The following is a 15,798-nucleotide window of genomic DNA, read 5'->3' as shown; positions in this document are numbered from 1 at the left end:
TTTCTAAAAACTAACACGTTTCTACTATTAGAAAAAAAAATTCAAATCAAATGATCAAGTCTCATTGAATTTAATTAGATAATATGATTTAGTTTGTGAATATAGATAATTGATTTGATTAGTTGAAAATGTTAATAGCAATGTTGTTAAAATCGGAATCTTACCCAATATTGTTTTACGTATTGTAAGATCGTGATCGTAAGATTTGATTTGGACGAGAAGATCATAATAAAATGAACTCATATTCAAATTACTTGTGAGGTCTTAGGTATGAAGTATATAATATAAAATTATGTTGATTAAGACATCAATATGGAATCAAGTTTAACTTATACATTAATCATAATTTTTGTTATTACATACCATAAAATAAGGAAGAAAACATCTTAATTACAAAAAAAACAAAATCAATGTGATCATGTACTGCTAAAGGCTTAATGATCACGAAAGGAATATCAAATTTAATTTGAGATGAATTGATGAAGTGATGATGTTCTATAAGCCTTCTTGCAAACAGTGATGCTCGATTTCAAATTGAATAGAAGAATTTTAAGGTTTGAGTATATAATAAAACTAAAGAGGTGGGATCGAATTATGTTAAGATCTTAAGATCTTAGTCAAGCTCTTAAAGTCCCACTATAAATCTTGTTTCAGATAATCCCAGTGAGATCGTTATTGTTTTTCGTGTGTATAATTTTAAGATCAAAATTGAGATATTAAGATGTTTAAAAGGAAAGATGTCATATCCACTTAGAATATATAAAAATATATTCTGGTATTATACTCTTATGGAGAGATATTACGAAAACTGCGTCGACATATATTAAAAGATAAATATATAATTATCATTTTCAACGGCCAAAATATTAAATGAAGGCATGAAAAAGGATATATCAATTTTAAGCATAATAAAATAAAAAATAAAAAAAAATAAAAAAAAGACGGTGAAGATATCAATAACTTTCCGCAACTAATAATAAATTAAAAGGACAGTTTGGTAATTTCGCATAAAACGGGGGCAACAAATAAGAACTCGGGAAAACAACGACGCAGCCCTTTAGAGACCCGTTTCCAGGATAAAAACCCAAAAATTTCTGAACACCAAACTCAGGGTTTGCTGCAAACTTCCGTTTTTCAGGTTTCAGGGGTAAATCTAAGGTAACTCATCTTTGATTTCAGTTGATTTTTAATCTGCAACCTCGATCTGACTTTTGTTCACTACTATTTACTTCATTTGTTTCAAATTTAACATTGGTGTTCGAACGAATCTCTTGTTTGTGGTGTAGTGATCATGGATGGTTGGAGAGATCAAGGTGTTAATTACAATCAAGAGGTCACAAGAACAAGGCCAAACAGCTACAGAAAGCCTCCTCCTCTCGGTATGATCGTTTAACTGTTTTGATTTTTGTCGATTTTGTTGTAATGATGCTGTTCGCCTTTATCTCTATTCTCTTTATGGTATGAATTTTGAGATTCGGTTCTAATCACGCTTTTTATCTTCTAAAACGAGTTAATTTTCTGCTGGAAAATTTCTTTTCTGCATTGGGTTGCGTGCATTTTAGTGTTGGATGAATGAAAAATCTAACGAACACCACCACATCTACCACTGATCTCTGCAATTTCTTTATTTTTATGATTCAGAGAATATGAGTTAGTTACAAATGTTTGTTTATATAAAGCAATTGATGTGATTTCAACGGTGGCCATAAATTTTCCCTAAATTTAGTATATGCCCTAATGGCCGAATCACTGTTTTGCTTCCTAGGTTTTGGTTTTGTTATCACTTCTGTTCATTCATCTTTCATATTCCTTCAAATTCCAATTCCTTTGGTGGATTCCATTCCTTCAAAACTAGCATTCACTTCACCCAAACTATATTTAATTCTTCAGGTGGGAATCCAAATTGGCAACAAAGCGTACCTTCATGGGAGAAAAAGTTTTGCTCTTCAATTGGCTCAATTCCATGGAAAAAACTTGTGGAAACAAAAAGATTCATCCATCTCTATGACAATGTAATCAAATGGAACGATTCCGCCGGGAAAGAAGCATTCCAATCTGCAAAAAACAATTTCTACGCAAATATACACGGCCTTCCTTGCAACAATCGGTTACCCGATCCCGATATCTACATCGACAATATCGATTGGGATTCCGAAGTTGATCCGAATCTGATTCTAGACCTGGATTCCGATTCCGTAGTTCCTGATTCCGGTTCCAAAGACGAACAAGAACAAGTAGTGATCTTTGGCTCGAGTTTTCCCCCTTCCTATCAAAACTTCTCGCCTTACGGATGGGGGGATAGTGATGATGACAAAAAGAAATCCCCCAACCCCAATACATCTCCGGAATACAACATTGAAGGCAACACAAGGGGTGTTGTTGACAATAATAATAGTTGGTGGGGGTGGAGTGAAAATGTGGACAAAACGAAAGGTGATCAAGAAGACCATTGGGGTTGGAATATGAAAATGTATGATAATAACAACTGTTTTTATGGTGATGTGAGTAACAATGGGAACAACATGTCGAGGTATAAAACATCGAGGTTTATAAAAAATCAGCCTCGGAGGAGCACCGGAAACGGGAGGCGGCATGGTGGTTCACAGGCGGCTTATGGTTGTGCACCGGTGAACCATGGTGGTGCTCCGGCGGGAGGTGGACATAGATGGAGTGTAAAGAAAACGGTTTCTTGAATTTAGTGGGACCGGTTTTTGCTCGATGAGATGCTTTTGTGGAAAGTGCGGAGAGTTGAATGTTATGTGAGAGTGGGAAAAGTTTTGTAGTGGTTTATGTGTTGATCTCTTTGTACAGTGTTTCAAGTTAATAATCCATGTCTTCATATTAGTATGTAATTGGGTGCTAATTGAATCGAAAATGAGTGGATTCATACGTATGATGTTTGTATTTGACAGATTTTTTTTATAAATTATAACTACTAATATATGAATACAACTAATTTATGATGTTGAAAACCTAATCTAGACGATTATAAATGGTTACATGATTAAAGTCCGACTTTCGTGTTTAAATGGTCCTTTAATCAAATTTTGTACATTTTAAACCATTAAAGTTCAAAAATGTATGTCAAAAGATGTAATGGAGGGTATTACAACCGATTAATTAAATTTGGTGGTTGAAAAAAGCATGTCAAAAGATGTAATGGAGGGAGGGTATTACAACCGATTTGTAGGTTATCAACAATTTAGACTTGTCTGATTTGGATTATTAATGCCGCATAGGACACATCAGACTTCCTAAACAAGTTTGATGCGTTTTCCCCCACCGCCATCAACTAAAACCATCGTCACCACTTCACCACTACCCTCTATCGCACACACATCTTTGCTCTTACTTGGTCCTGGCTTAGGGACAGCAATTGGGCTTGGTTTGCGAGTCAGTAACATCAACACGATCCAACCCATATAACCAGTTTAGTTATACAGGTCCGCGGGTTCATGGGTAGGTTTCACTGATGGTGGCGGTTTAGGGATAGAGCGATGAGCGGTAGTGTACCGGTGGAGCGCAAGAGTACCAGTAGTTTGCGGCTTTGCGCCGGTGGGTTAGTGGTGTGCAACATTGGCGGGAGCCGGTACTATGAGTGGGTGAGTGGCAGTAAGGTAGTAAGGTAAGGACGAGAAATATTATGCGGTATTTTTTAGTAAGGAATCAAGGATTGTGTTTTTGATTGAGTAGAGAACGTTGTACTCGTAAGTCATAAATAATAAATAAATATTAATTCTTTTTTAAAAAATATAATATAAATTGATGGGTTTACCCACAAACCCAAATACATAACCCAATCCGACCCATGAAATAAGCGGGTAGGCAGGTCGGAAATCTCAAACCAAACCAATTTATTTTTGTGTCGGGTTATGAGATGGGTGGAGAATTATCACCCATAGTCATGGCCTCTTCGACGATCTCTTCACTTCCTGTTTCCGGCCATCAACTTCCATTTCTACACTTCATCCAACCACACCATCGTCGTCATCCCTTCCTTCCACCTACAAATTAAACCTTGGTTTTCTAGAACATGCATGGTTTCAACGACAATGGCGTCTTATTTTTTTTTGCAAGTCTGCTAGGCAAATCTAGTAAATCTAAGGACGACAATGACATCTTATTTGTGTTACAGATCCACAACGCTATCATGGTAGTCGACGTATATCACACCCCCAGCCAGGGGCGAAAACATCGGACGGTGTAACTTCATTCTTGTATCACAGTTATCAAACATATATTGAATAGTACAAAAGAATTATTATATAATACGTACCTTTATTGATGATAGAAAGTTACATTATTTTGGTTTCCTAGTGATTATTATATAGTATTCGAATTATCGCACACGTCTTAACATATATATGTTCCTTATGAACAAAAAGGATCCCTTGTTCGAGAAATATTCCATCTTATCAAATTCCTTAAAGCACATTCATTTTGAAAATACGTCAATATAAAGTTGGTGAGTCCACATGTTTTGACTCTAAGTAAAAATATACTTTTTCCCAAGTTTCAAAAGTATAGAACATAGTTTGAAAATATCATTCTGACATACTTGTTTCTAACATCTAATATATATATATATATATATATATATATATATATATATATATATATATATATATATATATATATATATATATATATCCTAGGTATAATGGTTTACTTACTAAATAAGTAGTATACCTATAAGTTTCATATACTATGAATATAAGTGTTTATAATCCCATACAAACGAAGGTTGCTACGTATAAATCTTATTTCAATTCTATGCGAGTAAAAACCATTACGTATAAATCTTATTGCAATTCTATACGAGTATGTGTGCTAGGTATAATTGTTTACTTAATGAATAAGTAGAATACTGACAAGTTCCTTGTACTTAGAGTATAAGTGTTTGGGAAACTTATACTTAACATTAATACTTGTATATCGAAAAAGTATAATGTTTCTAAAATTGTGCTACCATGAGTCCATAACCGCGACTATATGACATATAAGACCTCCGGTTAATGCTACAAGGATCACACCTTGTAGTGGATTCCACACGCTTCATCGACGTCAAAATAGAATACACTAGGCAAGTTCGTCACCCGAATGACCGTTGGGTTGTAGCTAGCAACCACGAGTGGGGGTGTCAACCCGCATAGATCTATACACAACTCCTTGTCACCCATAAAACCATTGGATTGTAGCTAGCAACCACGGGTGAGGGTGTTAACCCGCATAAATCTATACATAACTTCATCGCTCTCACGGGATTAGCGATTACAGGTCAGAGGATTTCCCCTAAGATTTCCAATCTTAGTCGATGAATAAAATAGCTCATGTAGACTTTGTCGACCTCCTATAGTTCTAATAGCGAAAGTATGTTCGTGTCTAAAACCCTACGTTACTAGACTATGCTTTAAACATTACTCCTAATTTTTATAAGATTTAGGCAGTACAACATCTATAACTTGAAGTAAAACCAAGTTTTAACTAACATAAAACCAATATTAATAACATACTTAACAAATAATATATAGACTTCCGAGTATAACTCTGGGGTCATAACACAATATAGTATATAGAACTCCCTAGTATAACTTCGGATCTTATAACACACATAGTATATAGAACTCCTGAGTATAACTCCGGATCTATAACACACATAGTATAGAGAACTCCTGAGTATAACTCTGAATCTATATTAGTAGAATTTATGATAACAACATGCTAACAAGTTTAAGATAGTTTTATGATTTCAAAATATCAGATATATTCTAGGTATATATGATACAAAACAATTATATCCCGGTTAATATAACTATTTATGTTGATACGAATATACTATCATATAAAGATAATATTAACTTTTATATAATATTTAGCATGCATTTCCTCCCGAAAACATTAAAAAGTAGGGTCATGAAACTCACTTTAGTAGTGTGATTTGATAGAATTTGACTAGAAATGGTCAGCGGTTTGTGACCGTCGGGCTCGGGACAAGGAACGCCTTCAATAAACGAAAGAGACGAAATAGATTTTGATGTAAGGAGAGTTAGGGTCGAACTTGCTATTTATAGGTCCAAGACAAGTTCACGTCGTGAACATATATGTTCACACCGTGAATCATAGTTGTATCCCCTCGTAGAGTTGCCATTTGGGTCCTAACTAGGGTTGTTCACTATTTGGATTGGACTATTTGACTCGGATATTCGGATTTTTGGATTGGTTTTCAACAAAATCGAATTATTATTGTGGATTGGTTTTGGTTTATAAAATAAGAACCGAATAGTCCAAAAAAACCGAATAAACATTTATTATTTATAATATATATCTATAGTTATTTATTAGTTATGTAATTTATTTTTTCAAATAGGTTAAAAAACATTTCACTTGATAAAAAAACATTAATATGCATTTTCTCTCAAAAGTTTTCTATCTATAAAATACTTAACTACAATATATCTTATTAGTAGTTGTTTATAAATTTCAAATCACAACTAAATAATTTGTTTTCATTTCTTGTGTAAAATTGGGTAATATTATAATTATATGTTATTTTAAAATGTTTTTGGTTTTTGAAAACCGAATACTAAAAACCGATCCAACCGAATTGTAATTGGATCGGATCGGATCGGATTTGAATTTAGTTTGGACTATTCGGATACATGTTTTGAAAACCGAAAGTAATTTGGATTCACTTGATTTGATCGGATCAAACCGATCCATCCAAATGAACACCCCTACTCCTAACTTCGGAAGGTGTCCGGATAACACTTTCACGTCGTGAACCTTTATGTTCATGTCGTGAAATCTTAACACGTCACTCCCATAGACTTGCCATCTGCATTCTGTTGGTGATTTTAGTGTCACCATGTCATTTTATGTATGTAGCACCCGGTTCCTGGTATGTAAATCTTATTTGATGTATTTCCTTTCTTTTAGCCTTGGACTCGGCGAGTCATAGGTCCGACTCGCCGAGTGGATGCGGGACCCGAGACGCGTTTAAGTTGTCGACTCGACGAGTCCATATCCTGGACTCGGCGAGTCACAGCTGTTGGATGAAACCCTAAGTTTCAGGGGTTTGCACCCTATTTAAGCAACTTATCTGCCCCAGGCCAGCCCCCATTCTCTCCCCAGAGCTCCCCAACCCTCGTTTGTGCTTGTTCTTTGAAGATTGAAGTTTTGTTGTGTGCTTTTGAAGGCTTTGAAGGAGGAAGGAAGTAGATCCAGAAGAAAGGAAGCCATCCAGGCCATTATTGTGTTCTTCCAGCAGTTCCTTTGAGCCGGAGGGTTTCCGGAGCAGCAGCAGCAGCAGTAGTAGGTGATCAGTTCCCACACAGACCAACAGCTATTTCGAGGTGAGTTTCCTTTCCAGTAGGAACGGGTCTAAGGCACCAAGGCCGACCCGTGTAGACGAGATGCTAGTACTAGAGTGTGGGCCGAGCCCGTATCTCTGTTGTAGTTAAGTACGATATATGCGTTAATATGATAAAGTTGCTTATACTTGTTGTCTGTGTGATACTTGTATATTATGGGTTAGCAGTTGAGTGTGGGCAGGGCCCGTATCTCTCCGAGGATTGGAGTGTGGGCTAGGCCCGTATCTCCCAAATGGCGAAGTGTGGGCAGGGCCCGTATCTTCACAAGTGTGGGCGAGGCCCGTATCTCCCGGCTAGCGAAGTGTGGGCAGAGCCCGTATCTTCCCGAGTGTGGGCAAGGCCCGTAACTCATAGCTGAACATTGGTTGATTATGTGTATGCATGGTATGGGGTATTATGGGGGAACTCACTAAGCTTTGTGCTTACAGTTTTCAGTTTTGGTTTCAGGTACCTCCTCAGCTAGGGGAAAGGAGCTGGCGCGGTAGCAGCATGTCACACACACACACACACTCTCCGGTTTACGCATTACGAGTTTCTCTGGGATCGATACTCTGATATTCTGATTAGTTGTACGTCTTGGTTTTCAGACACGGTTCATTTTATGTTATGGTTTTTCAAACGATGTTTTTAGTTATTAATATTTTACAATGAAACGTTTTTAAACAAAAATTTTTGGATGTGAAAATTGGGTCGTTACAATGTAACTGGAATTAGCATGTGAGCTAATGGGCTTCATAATTTGTATTCTAATATATGTCTGGGTTTGTGCGGAGTGCACACATGTATAACATCAAATTAAAAGTCGGTTCGACGACAAATCGGGGGTCTGGTGGCAACACCCCTTTGGCTGGGTCTAGAGGCAGCTCCCCTAGTGGGGTCCAAGGGGCAGAGCCCCTGGCTGGGGTCGAGGGGCAGCGCCCCAAAACCCCTCTGAATTTTACATATGGGAACATAGTGGAAAATTAGGATTCTTGAGGGTGATTATGGTAAAACTAACGAAACTCATTAGTTTTGGTAACCCTAAATCCTCATTGAAATCTAGATTACCCTGAATTGCTTCCAAAGCAACTTATGACGGCCCAACCCTAATGAAACCCTAATCTCGTTTATTATATAAACAAATCTTCCTTCTTAGAAGAAACACACGAAATTTAGCTCTCGTTTTCTTGAAACTTTCACAGAATCTTTCTAGCAATTTGGCTTACGATTTTTGTGCCTGGTATCGTGAGTGTCCACTTGGATCATCCTAGGCTGAATTTCTTGCAACCTAGGCATACGGTAGAAATATTAGTTTGGAAAGTGTTCTCACGATCCAAGTTTGTATCCAGATCTCCTCCACAAACCCTAAATGTCCTAACAATCGAACTAATAATTTCTGTTCCTGGAGATGGGTGACTCAATCCGCGAGATGACCACTAAGTTTCCCAAGCTGGAGAAGTTCGAAGGTGTCGACTTCAGGCGTTGGAAGAAGAAGATGCACTTCATGCTGACTACTTTGAAAGCAGCACACGTGTTGACTACTCCAAGACCAGCAGAGCCTGAGGAAGGTGTTGTTGAGACAATTGAAGGGATAAGAAGGAGACATAAGTGGGACAACGATGATTACATCTGCAAAGGTCGGTATGTCTGATGCTTTATTTGATATCCATAGTGAAGCCTTGTGTGCCAAGGAGTTGTGGGACACCCTTGAATTGAAATATATCACCGAGGATGCTTCTAGCAAGAAGTTTCTGGTCAGTGACTTTAACAACTATAAGATGGACGATTCAAGGTCTGTTACTGAACAATACAATGAACTCCTTGGCATATAAGGTCAGTTTAAACTGCACCGTATGAATTGGATGAATCAATTGATGTGTCAACCATCATTGACAAACTGCCTCCATCCTGGAAAGACTTCAAACACAACTTGAAACATCAAAAGGAGGAATTGTCTTTGGTTCAACTTGCTAGTCACATTCGTATTGAAGAATCTCTTCGTGTAAAGGAAAGTAACAAATCTGAAAAACCCAAAGGAAAAGTTGAATCTAGAAAGCCCTTGGTTCATATGGTTGAAAACAAACCAAGGAACTAGAACCACAAAGGACATGGAAAACGTAAGCAGGAACATGTCCCAAACAACTCCAACAAAAAGAGAAAGGATTTGGTTTGTTGGAGGTGAAATATATGGGCATTGCAAGCGTGATTTTCGTGTGAATTTAGACAACAATGATATTGGATACAGTGGAGCCAATAAGAATGTGAACGGATATTCGACCCAAGTTAAAGGAGCTCAGTTTTTGACTGACTTTGATAATTCTAATCATAATTATGTTTACTATGTTTCATTTATTACTGAACCATTCTATGTGCAGGATGATGATGTTGCTTGGTGGATCGACTCCAGGGCAATGAACCATATATTATGCAAGGATAAACGAATGTTTGAAACATTAAATCCGCCTGAAGATGGCTCGGTGCTAAAAATGTTAGGCGATTCTTTTATTCCTATTTATGGTTTAGGTGTCGTGTGTCTTGAATTTACTTGTGGAAAGACAATTAAATTATTTGATGTTTTGTTTGTTCCCAAGATTTGCAAGAATCTTGTTAGTTCTAGTTGTTTGAATTTGATGGTTTTAAACAAATTATTGAGTCGGATAAGTTTATTTTATCTAAGGGTAGAATGTTTTTTGGCTTTGGATATTTAACTAATAGAATGTTTCATTTAAATATTGTTGACAAATTATTACCTGTTCAAAATTCTGCATTTGTATCTCCTGCTTCTAATGTTGATAAATTTATGCTTTGACATGTAAGATTAGGTCATGTCAACTTTAGAAGGATGCATGAAATGTTAAAAGATGGATTAATTCCAGCCTTTGATATGACATCTGATAAATGTAAAACATGCATGCTTACAAAAGTAACAAAACAACCCTTTCCTAGTGTCTCTAGAAATTCAGCTGTTTTGGAACTTGTACATAGTGACGTGTGTAATTTTCACACCACTCCTTCTTTGGGAAATAAAAATTATGTATTCACTTTTGTTGATGACTGCACTCGGTTTTGCTATGTGTATTTGTTACATTCTAAGGATGAAGCCTTAGATAAATTCAAAATATAAAAAACCAGGTGGAATTGCAATTGGGCATTCCGGTTAAATGTCTCATAAATAATAGGGGAGGTGAATATATGGATCTCATATACTTCCAATCAGTGGGTATCATTCATGAGACCACGACACCTTACACACCCCAAGAGAATGGTATTGCTGAACACAAAAATCGAGTTTTAAAAGAAATGGTAAACTCGATGTTGTTAAACTCGGGATTGAGTGAAGGATTCTAGGGAGAGGCCATGTTAACGGCCTGTTATTATTAAATAAGGTTCCAAATAAAAGGAACAAAACAGTCCCATATGAACTTTGGTTCAAGACAAAGCCGAATTTGAGTTATTTTTAGGTTTGGGGATGTTGGGTAGTTGTAAAATTCACCGAGCCCAAAAAGAAAAATTTGGGAGAACGTGGAATTGATTGTATATTCTTTGGATATGCTAAACATTCCAAGGCATATAGGTTTTATGTAATAGAACCTAATGATTCGGTTTTGATTAACACTGTTATCGAATCACGGGATGCAATTCTTGATGAGATGTGATTTTGTCGATTCAAATGCCTAAGGATTTGACTTTCAGTGCTAATAAAGATAAAAATTCAGAAATTCAAGATGGCGGTAATGTGCAAGAACCACAAGAGCTTCGTAGAAGCAAAAGAGGCCAAATTACGAAAAATTTCGGATCCGACTTCCAACTGTATTTGGTGGAAGGTTCAAGGGATGAAATTAATCTTGAATACTTTTATTGCTATAGTATTGAAAATGATCCTAAGACTTATCAAGAGGCCATGGAGTCTCATGATAGTGACTTTTGGAAGGAAGCAATTGATGATGAAATGTCATCAATTATTGAGAACAACACATGGGTGTTGTTTGATTTGCCTCCAGGTTCTAAACCACTTGGTTGCAAATGGATTTTCAATAAGAAAATGAGTGTTAATGGGACTATTGATAAATTCAAAGCCCGGTTAGTCATTCAAGGTTTTAGACAAAAACCCGGTGTTGACTATTTTGATACGTATGCTCCGGTTGCATGTATTGCTACTATTAGATTGTTGATTGCCTTGTCAAGTATCCACAATCTGGTTATTCACCAAATGGATGTGAAAAAATCCTTTTTAAATGGTGATCTTGACGAGGAATTTTACATGAGACAACCAGAAGGTTTCATTATGCCCGATAAAGAGCATATGGTTTGTAAACTTGTCAAATCTTTGTATGGGCTGAAACAAGCACCTAAACAATGGCATCAAAAATTTGATGAGGTTATTTTGTCTTTTGGTTTCAAGACAAACCAATGTGAAAAATGTGTTTATAGTAGATTTGATGATGATCATTTGCTTATATGTAGATGACATGTTGACTTTTGGTACTGACCAAAATCAAGTAGATGAAATAAAGAAATTGTTATCATCTAAGTTTTCCATGAAAGATTTAGGAGAGGCTGATGTAATTCTTTGAATAAGAATTAAAAGGATGAACAAAGGTTTGGTAATGACTCAAAGTCATTATATTGAGAAAATTCTCAAGTGGTTTAATTTTATCGACTGTTCTTTTGTGAGTACTCCTATGGATCCAAGTGTGAAACTAATGTCAAATAACGGCGTTCCCATTTCACAGTTGGAATACTCTAAGGCTATTGGTAGCTTGATGTATGCCATGACAAGTACCAAACCTGATATTGCTTTTGTTGTGGGTAAATTGAGTAGGTACACTAGTAATCCCAATGCTCAACATTGGCAAGCAGCAAATAGAGTGTTTAAGTATCTCAAGGGAACCATGAATTATGGTTTGAGTTACTTGGGGAGTCCTTCGGTTTTAGAAGATCATTTGGATGCAAGTTGGATAACCAACATGGAGGACCATTCCTCAACATCTGGCTGGGCATTCTTGCTTGGGGGAGGTGCCATCTCTTGGGCTTCCAAGAAGAAATCTTGATTTACAAACTCAACAATGGAATATGAGTTTGTTACATTAGCGGCTGCTGGTAAAGAAGTAGAGTGGCTAAGGAATTTAGTCTATAAGATTCCTTTGTGGTCTAAACCGATAACACCTATTTCTATCTTTTGTGATAGTGCAATCGCTTTGGCTAAGGCATATAGCCAGATTTATAATGGCAAGTCTAGACACCTAGGTGTTAGACATAGTATGATTAGAGAACTAATCATGAATGGTTTGATTTCGGTTGAGTTTGTGAAATCGCAACAAAATTTTGTAGATCACTTGACTAAAGTTCTGACAAGAGACTTAGTGCACAAGTCTGTAATCGGGATGGGATTAAAGTCCATTTAATTCTGTAATGATGAGACACCTAATTCCATCCAAATATAATGTTAGGAGTTAAATTCAATGTGGAAAGCTCATACTTATAGATTGGAACACATGAAGTATTCAACCTAGGTATGTGTTTGGTTCTGCAAGTTAGCCAGGTTGAAGTTTAACTTCTTAATAATTTCTTTGATAAATGTATGTGTTGATACATGGAAAGGACTTACATACGTGATTGTGAAGTGTAGCCGCATTTCAAGAGGTTGTGGACTTGACCTTGATACGATCATGAGAGGATTGGGACACACGACTTTATAATTGTGTTAAGTTGTATTTTTCTAGAAATTCAATAAACTAGTATGTATTTTACTTTCTGGTATTCAAATGGGTTGATGGGTTCATTTCTTAGAACACCCTGATTCTTGAGTATTTGCAAATGTATGATACTAAGTGGAAATTCAATCGTTTCGATATTTTCATTATGTACTAGTTTGGTTTGTTTAATAAGGTTATGTTTATTCAAGGGTTACACTAAAATGAGGGAGGATTGTTGGTGATTTTAGTGTCACAATGTCATTTTATGTAACTGGAATTAACATGTGAGCTAAGGGGCTTCATAATTTGTATTTTAATATATGTTCGGGTTTGTGCGGAATGGACGCATGTATAAGATCAAATTAGAAGCTGGTTCGACGACAAGTCGGGGGTCCGGGGGCAGCGCCCCTGGGTCCAAGGTTTCCAAAGGAACAACGCCCCTAGAAAGGTCCAAGGGGCAGAGCCCCTGGCTGGGGTCCCACTGCTAGGTCAGCGGGAGGGGTCGAGAGGCAGCGCCCCAAAACCTCTCCGATTTTACATATGGGAACATAGTGGGAAATTAGGATTCTTGAGGGTGATTATGGTAAAACTAGCAAAACTCGTTAGTTTTGGTAACCCTAAATCCTCATTAAAATCCGGATTACCCTGACTTGCTTCCAAAGCAACTCATGACGACCCAACATTAATGAAACCCTAATCTCGTTTATTATATAAACGGTTCTTCCTTCTCAGAAGAAACACACGAAATTTAGCTCTCGTTTTCTTCAAACTTTCACAAAATCTCTAGCAATTTGGCTTACAATTTATGTGCCTGGTATCGTAAGTGTCCACTTGGATTATCTTAGGCTGAATTTCTTGCAACCCAGGCATAGGGTAGAAATATCAGTTTGGAAAGTGTTCTCACGATCCAAGTTGGTATCCAGATCTCCACCACAAATCCTAAATTTCCTAACACATTCTCACCTTAAGAAGTGTCCTAGATCATCTTCACGCCGTGAACCTTCATGTTCACGTCGTGAACTATGACAGATTAGGGTTCTATCATGTGTCATGCTCTCAAACTGCTACATCCTCGGAAGATCATATCTTTTGCATACGATGTCCATTTTTGACGTTCTTTATATCCACGCGTATGTATTTCCGAGTACTACAACTTTCTTTTAGATTCCAATAGCTAATTCTCACTATATTTTAATTTCTTCTTATTATAGAGATTTATAGTGTTAGAGTTTATCATAACTTGTTCATGCGAAATTAGATTGAGATTTGTTAAAATCTTTTGGAACTGTATGGATGTGTACTTTGATTTATACCATAAGGTATGTACAAAAGTTCATATTTGTATTCGAATTTGCCTTGAACTACAAAGTAAGTTTATTATATTATTTGTTTGACATGATCTTAAGTGACTGTTGTTGACCTATTTTGACTGGTGTTACAATGTAACATCACCAGATGATGCCGTTTGGTACCATCGATCTTCATATGTAGTGTAATATAGTGCCATCGATCTCTATCTGCAACCACCAACACAATTAGATGATGATGATGGCTACTATCATATAGATGTTGGTTTGTTTGATAGCTGTTGGGATATCAATTTCACTGAATATTTTTTTGTTTTTAATAGATAGATCTTTTTACATCTTGATTTTTTTTATTTGAGTTATTTATATGTGTCTTTGAATGTATGCCAATATGAAGTGTTTGAAGATGAGTTTCGATCGCTTGTTCATTTGTCATTTTCAGATCTATAGAGAGCTCGACCGGGGAAAAGATTGATGTTGATAAAGAGTTATGAATATGATTTTTTGTTTTTAATTTCTAGTTTGAATTAAATTGACACACTATTAAGCTTTATGAATTCGACTAATGATTTTTAATGTTGGGTTAAGTTTTTTGTTTTTGAGCTTGTGTGTTGTTGGTAATCAATGGTGAAGATGACAATAACCAGTGATTGTTGATTGTTTGATGGTGGCTTCATTTGTCTATTAATTAAAAATTCAAATTTTAAATGAAATATCTATGTAAACATCATGTCAGCGCCACATGGGCAATGATGAGGAAAACTTTATTTGGTCAACGTCCACATCTGTTTGGTTATCGGGATACCCCTTCATTTATTTTAAAATGACATAAATGAAATGAATTTTGTTACTTTAGTGGTATAAAAGACACAAAATTTAGTTTGGGAATCATTTAAATCCGAAAGTTGAAGTTTAAGGAGAGTTAATGACAATAATCTTTAATTATAAGTGAAAAAGATGGTTTAATAAATTAGTACACGTTTTAACTAATTGCTTTTTTAATTAAAATCTTTTTATACTAATAAAAAAATAGTTTTGTGCTGACATGTGTCACTCTAATACGCCTCCATATTAATAGTTTGCCACATGTCAGTCTATTACATCTCAATATTAATTGTTTGCCACGTGGTACTTTTCTAACTCCTGAAATATATTTTCCTTCTCAAAGTTTTGACTCTTATCTATTGTTTAAATGGTAATAGATATACTCAAATCCCATAAAATCAGTATTTGCTTAAATTTAACTTTTCAAAATTTGAAAATGACGATAGATCAGGAAAGACCCAAAGAAGCATCATGCCAATCAATGTATTAAAAAACAATCTTTAAATTTGATATAATCATGCAGTGTTGCAAAAAATAAATCAAAGGTATATATATAATCAAATCCGACAATCAATTATACATCCTACCGAATTTATATTCAATGCAGTGTTGCAAAGAAGT

General features: G+C 36.1%; 2 protein-coding genes across 2 annotated transcripts; both read left to right on the top strand.

Moving 5' to 3' along the window:
* Window positions 1-1,007: 1,007 nt before the first annotated feature.
* On the top strand, window positions 1,008-2,893 carry LOC111889576 (uncharacterized). The gene is made up of 3 exons (XM_023885726.3): window positions 1,008-1,158; window positions 1,287-1,379; window positions 1,891-2,893. The coding sequence occupies exons 2-3, from the start codon at window positions 1,292-1,294 to the stop codon at window positions 2,691-2,693; spliced, it is 891 nt and encodes a 296-aa protein (XP_023741494.1). The 5' UTR covers window positions 1,008-1,158; window positions 1,287-1,291; the 3' UTR covers window positions 2,694-2,893.
* Window positions 2,894-11,956: 9,063 nt separating this feature from the next.
* LOC122197950 (secreted RxLR effector protein 161-like) lies at window positions 11,957-12,400 on the top strand. The gene has a single exon (XM_042902157.1). It carries the CDS (start codon window positions 11,957-11,959, stop codon window positions 12,398-12,400), a length of 444 nt encoding a protein of 147 aa, XP_042758091.1.
* Window positions 12,401-15,798: the final 3,398 nt, after the last annotated feature.

This window comes from Lactuca sativa, chromosome 5 (genome assembly GCF_002870075.4).
Source record: "Lactuca sativa cultivar Salinas chromosome 5, Lsat_Salinas_v11, whole genome shotgun sequence".
Taxonomy (NCBI): domain Eukaryota; kingdom Viridiplantae; phylum Streptophyta; class Magnoliopsida; order Asterales; family Asteraceae; genus Lactuca; species Lactuca sativa.
This window is presented reverse-complemented; position numbering and strand designations above follow the sequence as displayed.